This window comes from Pistacia vera, unplaced genomic scaffold (assembly GCF_008641045.1).
Source record: "Pistacia vera cultivar Batoury unplaced genomic scaffold, PisVer_v2 Contig347, whole genome shotgun sequence".
Classification (NCBI taxonomy): domain Eukaryota; kingdom Viridiplantae; phylum Streptophyta; class Magnoliopsida; order Sapindales; family Anacardiaceae; genus Pistacia; species Pistacia vera.
Window position 1 is genome coordinate 1,398,504 of NW_022196165.1, and position 9,263 is coordinate 1,407,766.

A 9,263-nucleotide genomic window follows, 5' to 3' on the forward strand; every position below is an offset into this window, starting at 1 on the left:
TTCAAACCTGCTTGATATGACGGTCAAGCCGCCAATCCAATCGGTTCAACCAATCAACCCGGGACTAGTCACTTGACTGGGTCATTGATCGAGTTGGTTTTGAAAACATTGGTATATAGAATTGATAACAAAGGGAAAACGAAAGAAAATGAGCACTCGGGACTATATTATTTTATTAGCACAACAAAGTTTATATAGGATCCAGAAGTTTATAGTCTCTACGTGTATATAGTGCAATTACAAACAAATTTCTTAACTACAATAATAACAAAATAAACGCTTACTCAAGAACAATATAATTGGTAGAGTCAACTACTTTAATCTAACGCCTTTGACTGGAACAATTACACTTGATAATTTTAGCTTGCATCTGATCAAGAATATTAATTATTCTTAAGCTTACTCTTCCAGCTTCCACTGCTACTAGCGAAAAATCATTTTCAGTGATGTGCATTATTAAAAGGGATATTACTAAACAATTTAGCTTGGAGTCAATTATAAATGATTTTCAAGATCTCAAACAGTGTCAAGTACTATCTGGTGGAGTGAAATTTTATTAGACATTTCTTATTTTCCTTGTTTGACATGTATCGCATTTCATTCATTTTTTTAATTTCTTTTAATTTGCTTGTATTAGGTTTTTTTTTTTGGGAGTAAGGTTCATTATGTCCCCCGAACTAGGTGTCATTTTTTTTTATTTAATAAAATTTTCCCTCATGCCGTCGAGGTAAAAAAATTGTACTATAAGGATTCGACCACCCCAAGATTTAAATCCTAGTTCCGCTACCGTAGACCATGCCCCTTATTTGGGTGGTGACCATTGTTATGAAAATTTGGCTGATTTTCATGTTGTTGGGTTACTCTGTTTGTAGAGGATTGCCCAAGATCAGTTGTGCTATTGCTAACTGCATTTTGCTTTTCCAAACCATTGTCAAAACCAATAAACAATGTACTAAATTCAAAAAGAAAGATTGCAAAGTCAATTGTATTTTACAACTACAACTTAATGAAAACAATTATGCAGCTTTTGATAAATGATGTGAAAAGTATGCAACTTTTCATAGCATCTTTAATAACACCATTTAACAAAAAGCTGTAAAAACTTTTTACAATGTAGTGTCGACTTCTTTTTTCTTACTTTCCTTTCAGTTCTTTTTCATCCTGTCTTTCCTATTCCTTCTCCCCTACCATTCCCTGTTTTGCAAGTTGCTCTCTTATCTACAAATCTCTTTAGTAGTGGTTGTGCCCTCTTTTTTTAGTTTTGGGAAGTTTGATTATGGGGTGTTTTGTGTTAAATGGTAGATTTGATCATGGTTGATGGTACATTTTGGTGTATTTGATGATGGATTTTTATGCTTGAATTAAACCTGTCTTTTGTAATGTTTGCTGGTGTGTTTAATGATTGTTTATGAAGGATTTTAGGTTAGCTTTCTGTGGTGGTTTAGCTATAAGTTTGAAGGTTTTTGTAAGGGTGGATACATGGTAAATATATATGGTACTATGATGGCTCTTGTGGTGGTTTAAGGTGGCTATAGATGATCAGGGGTTTTATATTGGTTGACGGTATGGATTTTGTAATGGTTTATGGTGGATTTTCGGTGGCTTTTGCGGTGGTTTAGTGTGACTTATGGTGGTGGATATGAAGGATTTTGTGGTGGTTATGGTAGACTTTAGTGTAGCTTTTGCGGTCGTTCAGGGTGGATTTTATAGTGGTATTTTGAGGTGGTCTAAGGGTGACTTTTAGGGTGACTCTTGAGGTGGTTTAAGATGGGTTTTGGTCTTAATTTTGTTGGTGGTGAATTTTATAGTCATTAACATATGGTAGATTTTAGGATAGCTTTTGCCGTAGTTTAGGATGGATTTTATGGTGGTTTAGGGTGAATTTTAGGATAACTCTTTGGTGGGGTAAGGTTGGTTTTGGTGGTGTCTTTTGTGGGAGGTGATGTTGGTTGAATTAGTCTTTAATTAGGTTAGCTTGATCTTAAACTGTAGGTTTATATTAGGGTTTATAACAATAATTACCCTTAGGTATAATTAAATAATAAAAGTTGCTTTATGGTTATAGTAATAACAGAAATTTCATTGTTGTTTAATTTTTTGTGTTATAAATAAATGATAGGTAGATAATATGGTAAAGATTCATTAAACCCATCATGTTATAAATTTTTACTATATGCTAACGGTTTACTAACAAATGAGAAATTTATGTTATTCAAAACAAATTTTATTATTAAATCTCAAAACAAATTTTATTATTTAGTTAAATCTAGGGAGGTTTAGATCAAAACCCTTTTATATTATGAAATGACGATCTATTATTTCCATGTTATATAGGGACAATTTAGGCATACGTTACAAAACAAAATGATATTTAAGGGAAAAAAAAATTTATATCACAAGCTCGATATTCAAATTTACATAGAAATAAGTCCTGTATAACATAACAGATATTTTTTATACAAAAAATTTATGGCGCAGTTGTATTAAGAATAAATATTTAAATGCAGAGAAAAAATTGCAAAGAGTGGTAGCTTCGGAAAAGTTGCTGTGACTATAAAAAGCATTTATCAGTACTATCTTTAAACTAGCCATAGCTAGTTTACATTTTACATTCATTGTACTTATTCTAAAACAACAACAAAATTACAAATTAATTAAAATCTAATTAACTAACATAAAATGTATGCCTCAACTTCATTGCAAATTTGCACTCATCAAAATTAATATTTGCATTTTCCGTAGCCTGCAGTATCAAAAAAACCAACAAAAAGATACGATCAGTTAATTAATTAATCAGTGATTCTTTCCTTAAAAAGCAAGGTAGATATATAAGGTCATATAATATATAAAAGAAACCAATAAATAATTAACATACTTGGATCAACGTCTGAGATTGCACCAGTTTGTTTGAAATCGCAATCATAATCGTTCCTTCCCATAGCTTGGTAGTAAACGTTCATGGCGTATGCTGCATGAGCTCGAACTGTATTTGGAAGGAAACAAGAACCACCCACTTGAATGGCCCCACAGTCCAAACCCAACCCACACACATAATCAATATTGCTCTGCAGAGCCTCAATTTCGGCTCCTCTTTTTGGCAGACACCACTTTTTGCCCTTAACCATTGGCCCTGCAGGCACTGGAGTCACAGGTGCCACTTTTGGCCCTGGTGTTGGATTGGTGGGAATGGAAGATCTAGCCTGAAAAAATCAAGTACATGAAAAAATCAAATAAAAATTGTACATAATGTACTATATTTCTAGATGATTTCACCATGAATATTAATTACTAGAAGCCCGATTGTAATGACTAACAAACAATATGCAACATGGTGATTATCAGCGGCGGCGGCTACCGTGGACCGGAGGATTCCTATATCATAGGCCGGCGTCAAATCGGCCTCGAACAGTCCGAAATTCCTTTCACTTGTTGGTCCTTGCTTGAGATCTTCATTGAAAAGAGCAAATATGTAAGTCTCAAACGTCCGATTTGGCATGAGTGGCGTGCCGACGCCTGATGTTACATGGCGCATGAGATTTCTATTATATTCAGCTGCACTCCTTGCATCAACACCAATTTGTGAAGAATCTCCTCTCGAAGGCCACCCGGTTTCGGCTATGACAATCTCAATATCAGTAAAATCAAGGTGTTTCATAGCTGAAAAGACTGCATCAAGTTGACCGTCTAACATGTTGGTGTAAAGACGCTTTGTGTTTTGATCAAACACTCCTGAATTAGGCCTAAACAAAGCATAATCAATGGTATCGGCCGAGCAGCCGAAAAAAGGGTATGGGTTCACCAAGAAAGGGGAGTTGGTGGCTCTAAGGAAGCTGAGCAATGGTTTAAGTACATGAGTATCGTATCCTTGTCGAAACTTGCCGGAGGAGGGAGGGCTCGAAGATGAGAGAATGCCTAAAGAATGAGGCGTCGAAACTTGGATTCGACGGTTGAGAGACGCCGCGACGAGGGCGGTGTGGAGGGTTTGCATGGCGGGAACTAGGCTTGCGATTTGCAATTTGTTTCCGAATGAAAGGACTTCGTTGCCGACTAAAATGCGAACGATATTGGTGGCGGGAGTGTGGGGTTGGATGTAAGTTTTCAGCCATTGTTGAGCGGAGGTTAGTTTAGCGAGGTGGGGGATTTGGTCATTGGGGACAGTGACTGTGACTTCGATTCCTGTGCGAGCAAAGGCCTTCAAGATTTCTGGGTTGGCGTCAAAGAGCCGAACACGGTTGATGACGGTGGATTCTAATAGAAAATGTGCAACTTTTGATGGTGGAGGGAGGTTGTCTGCAACCGTGCCATAGTTGACTCCAATAGATCCTTCAACTCCTGCATACAATAATATTATTAATTAGCTTTACTATTGACTCAAAAATTATAATCAAATAACTAAAAAATTATACCTTGGATGAGTATGAATGCAAGTAGAAGCAGCCAAATTGTGATAGGTAATGAAGAGAGGAAAGTTGACGAGAGTTTTGCCATGATTTGGAAGTGTGGTGGTGCAAGGGAGTAGCTAGAGATGGAGGGTTGAAATTGAAGAAGTGGGATTGAGATTCTTTGCTTTGAGAATGGGGGAGTTTGAATTTGGTTATGTTTTGTGAGAACTTTAGTAGTGAGTGTGTGTCTGCTTTAGAAGTTAGAATCATCTTTGAATTTTCGCTTTTTTTCCTTTTGCATCTGCTCTATCATCATTCATATCTCTCTTTTTTCTTCTTTGTCGGGAGGGATAATCTGTTGATGCAATTTATATTTAGCTTGCACAACAAGGGAACTGATCGATCAAAAGAACAAGACACTAAAGCCGAAGTATCTTGTTAGTTTCATGCACCAATTAGCATGATAAACTTTAATAAAAATAGACATATGTATTATGATTATATATTTATCATATGTATACTTGTTAAATTTAAAAATAATATTACGTACATAGAGTGATAATACCAGAAAAATTTGCAAGTGGGGGCAATTTTATATAAAAATAAAAAGATATATACTAGATACTGAATATGGATAAATATTATATCATAACTTTCATTATAATAGTAATAATATTAATTCATTTCTTTTTTCACTTTATTCAACAAAAATATTTTGGTCCCATCTTATTAGGATCAATATGGTAACAGTTAAGAGAATTACAAAGTTATTAGTTTATTATTTTAAGACTCTAGTTTTTTCTTTCGAATTCTTTCTATCTAAAATTAACAACAAAATAAAAGGAGAAATACAAGTCTTTCTTTCTTAAATTATAAATGTATGAAATAACAACATAAAATAAGAGATACAACATTTACTTTTTATTAACTGATTTTTATTTCTAATATTTGCTTGAATTAAAGTTAATACATTCCAAAAAAAAAAAAAAAAAAATATGCTTTCTTATGTTTGTTAGCATAGGGTGAAAGGAAAGATAATACATATTTAAATTATATGTACCACCCTTTATATACAAAAGTATTTAACAGCCACATTGGACCAATGGGGGCAACAACCCCACTTGTTTCAGTCTAGCTCTATCCAGACTAGTTTGTACACACTTCAACTAATCCTCTAAGACCTTTAATTTAATTACCAAATAAATTGACTACCCCTATTAGCAACCGAAGAGAATTGAACTAAAGACCTCTTAGGCAATACATCTAAGACCTCTTAATTGACATGTTATTTATCTACATTTATTTAATTTATCTTTTATATGTATTGTTCCATTCATTTTATCTCACGATATACAAGAGTTAATATATAAAGTTTGTATTTTTAGTATTATTTAATTATAAAACCTATAATCTGTGATGATAATTAGAATAATTAGGATATATAATCGAATTTATTTTTGTATAGTCATCAGGATAAGGTTATTTGTGTGTGGATTAATGCTTTGAACACCCATCTTCTAATATTATTAAACAAAATTAATGCATCCATTACATATCTAATTTATAAAAGAACATGATATGGTATGCTTTTTCCGTGCAAGACTAAATTTTTCCCTCACACGGAATGTCAGAATCTACGAGATGGATTGGAAAGCACTAAAGCTCCATTTAATTTGCACGTTTAAAAGCCTTTAAACATCAAGCACAAGGTACTAGATTAAAACTCATACACGGAAGGAATATATATCTACATTTTTAATTTGTCAAATCAGAAAAGCTAATTACAGTTTTTATTATATGGTTTAATTCAACAAAGGAATAATCTTTCCTTACCATTGAGGAGAAGGTATTTAAAAAACCATTAATAATCTTTATTATTTAAGCTAGCTTCTGCAAGAATTTTCTGGGTTAATTAATTAATTAATTAATATTACAAACTTTCAAGGAAGAGAAATAACCATCAAGGCTTGAAGCCTGAGACCACTTACAAAATTAGTCGGTCCATCAATACTATTGCCAACTTTATTGTAACTAAATTTTTCATAAGTCAGATTGGATTGAATCGGTTGTTGAAAATTCAAAATTCCAAAATAATAACGCTTAATATCCTGAATAGTATACATTCATATTTTTGTTATATCAAGTGACATATCATATTAACTGATAATTTACGCATTTAATGTATATAGGATAAGAGATTCAGATTATTATATATTGAAATGTATAACCTTATTTTATTTTTAAATTATTATTATAATAAATTATAAACCCACTTTTTAAATACATGTTACAATTGATTTTTGGGTTTTTTTTTTTTTTTTTTTTTTTAATGTCTCTGTTTTACAATAAATCAAATTTGAAGCTCAATGTGTGAACCTGAAATTGTAACATTATTTGGCAAATTTGTGTTAACTTTTTTATATAAAATTACTAAATCTTTTGAGTTTTTATTAATTAACAGGTGGATGATAGGTTTGGAGTAAACAAATAATCTAGTAAATGTTTATATATATCCATCTCACTTATTATTAACATATATAAAATTTGAAAATTAATTTATAGATGCATATTGATAAGATTATATCTTTGGTAAGTTTTAAATTGGGAGAACGACATTTTCTCACCCAAGGTTTGGCGAAATGATACTTTCCCACATTTCGTTAGGTTCTGTTATGTGTTTTTGTTAATATTTGATTGAAAGAACGAAAATACTCTTAAATATTTGACTTTATAAATTTTTTGTTATTTTTTAATTAGCTAAAAAGTCAAATATTAAAAAGTCAAAAAGGAAAAAATAGTTAACCCCAACTAAAAAGTTAAGAATAATGTTATGGAATTATTTAAAGTTAAATTACCTTAATATTTATTTATTTATTTATTATGTCATCAATATCCCATCACTATTATTCAATAATCTACTAAATTTATAATATTTTTTATTTTTACTAATTAACATAGAAAATCAATATTTCTAATTAATTAAATAAACAAAAGAAAAAAATATATCTTTATGCTTGAACTAATAAATAATCGAGTAAGACTTTGACTTAACTAAACTTTGATTTATAACAAACTAATTAAGAAATAACTATTTAAGGGTATTTTCGTTTTTTTAAGACAAATATTAACAAAAACATTAACAAAACCTGACAAAAGATGGGAAAATATCATTTTGAAACTTAATAGGTGGGAAAGTGTCGTTTCCCCAAACCTTGGGTGGGAAAATGTTGTTCTCCCTTTTAAATTAAATGAAAGAAAACAAAGTTCGGTACCCACCCTTCTCCATTCACCTACCTGATGACCCACTCAAATTATAAAATCAACTATCGCATGTGCAAATTTAAATTATTTAGTACATTTGTAATTAATTAATTTACCCTCAAAATTATTATTAGTATCATTATTATTTTTATTGTTTATTAACGGAGAATTACATGTTGCTGTATATAATAATTAAATCAATTAATAATCACCAAGAAAAAAAAAAGTAAAGATAAAAGAACTAGCTAGCTAACTGTTATTCAGAAAGGAATTCATATAACATATGATACTTGGTATGGAAGTAGATGGTCACCGTTATCAATATTTCTTGTTGCTCAACAATCATTCAATTATTATTTTAATGGTAATTAACTGTCTTATTACAAAGTCTTTCTTCCCAATCAATTTTCAAACCTAATTAAACTTGTTTTTTTGTGAAACACTAGATAAGATATCACAGGGATAAACATAATCAAATAATGAAAGCCACCACAAAATGAATAAATTAAGACCTCCAAAACAAAAGGGAAAAGAGAAAAAATCAAAGAAAGATACGACATCAGCCACCACATCTCTCGTACAAGGAAGAATACGTTATTACAAAAAATACAAATACAAATTAGAATCTGTTTTATTCTATTCGATACTAAAATTATTTTCATAAGTTTTGTAGTATCTCTTGATTCCAATGACAAAAACTGTATTCAATCATAAAATAAACTAGACCTTAATTATTTTTAATTAATTTATCTTTATGTTTGAAGATTTAAAGACGATTAACCATAGAGAGATATCGCAAAAGGAAAATAAAATAAATAAAAAATATAGGAAATTTTATCAATCAGCAAATAACCAAATATGAGAAGGGAATCAACGAAGAAAGAATTCAGAGTAAGATCAAGATTAACTTATCTAAAATATAATCCTGAGAGCATAGCCGCCTTCATTAAAACGCTGAAAGAAGAAGAAGAAGAAGGACCAATTATTCAATATTTAATAAAACACTTCTAATGTTTCTCGCTCAAATGAGCATCTCAGCAACAGAAGCATCAGCAACACATGTATGTTTATACATATAAATATTAAAATATATTTATATATATATAACTATTGGGATAGCTATCTGTTTTTGGAATACTCATTTGAGCAAGAAACGTTACAAAGTGAACTCAAACTTGTCTCTTTTAATTTCTCTGCTCTCTGAATCAACCATTGTTGTTATAAATAGAAGGGCTCATGCAGGTTCAGAGATATGAAATTACGAAAAAACTCTCAGCCCAAAGAAATTAATTATTGGGTGATGGTGGTGGTCCACTGATGCGGTTAATTTCAATGACAAAAGTGCCTTTCGTGTGAAATTGTGGTCCGTTGTTGTGAAGGGTGTTTATGGAAAAACAAAAACAAAACAAAAAGTGTTGGTCAAGTTGCAGGAACATATATATACGGTTAGAGATTTGAGTGTTGACAGTCTGTTTAAAATGGAATTGCAATGGAAAGAATTGTAGTTATTGATAGAATGGCAGCTCAAGAAATCCAATAACAGCTTTACCAATATCTATACTATAATTACGGTTTCTCTTTTTATGATACCTCTTTATATATTATAAATACTGTCATTTT

General features: G+C 31.2%; 1 protein-coding gene across 1 annotated transcript; it reads right to left on the reverse strand.

The window, feature by feature from the left end:
- Positions 1–2,537: 2,537 nt before the first annotated feature.
- Positions 2,538–4,575, reverse strand: LOC116139151 (glucan endo-1,3-beta-glucosidase). The gene is made up of 4 exons (XM_031424821.1): positions 4,407–4,575; positions 3,356–4,332; positions 2,876–3,200; positions 2,538–2,743 (listed from the first exon to the last, which is right to left on the reverse strand). The coding sequence occupies exons 1-4, from the start codon at positions 4,486–4,488 to the stop codon at positions 2,721–2,723; spliced, it is 1,407 nt and encodes a 468-aa protein (XP_031280681.1). The 5' UTR covers positions 4,489–4,575; the 3' UTR covers positions 2,538–2,720.
- Positions 4,576–9,263: the final 4,688 nt, after the last annotated feature.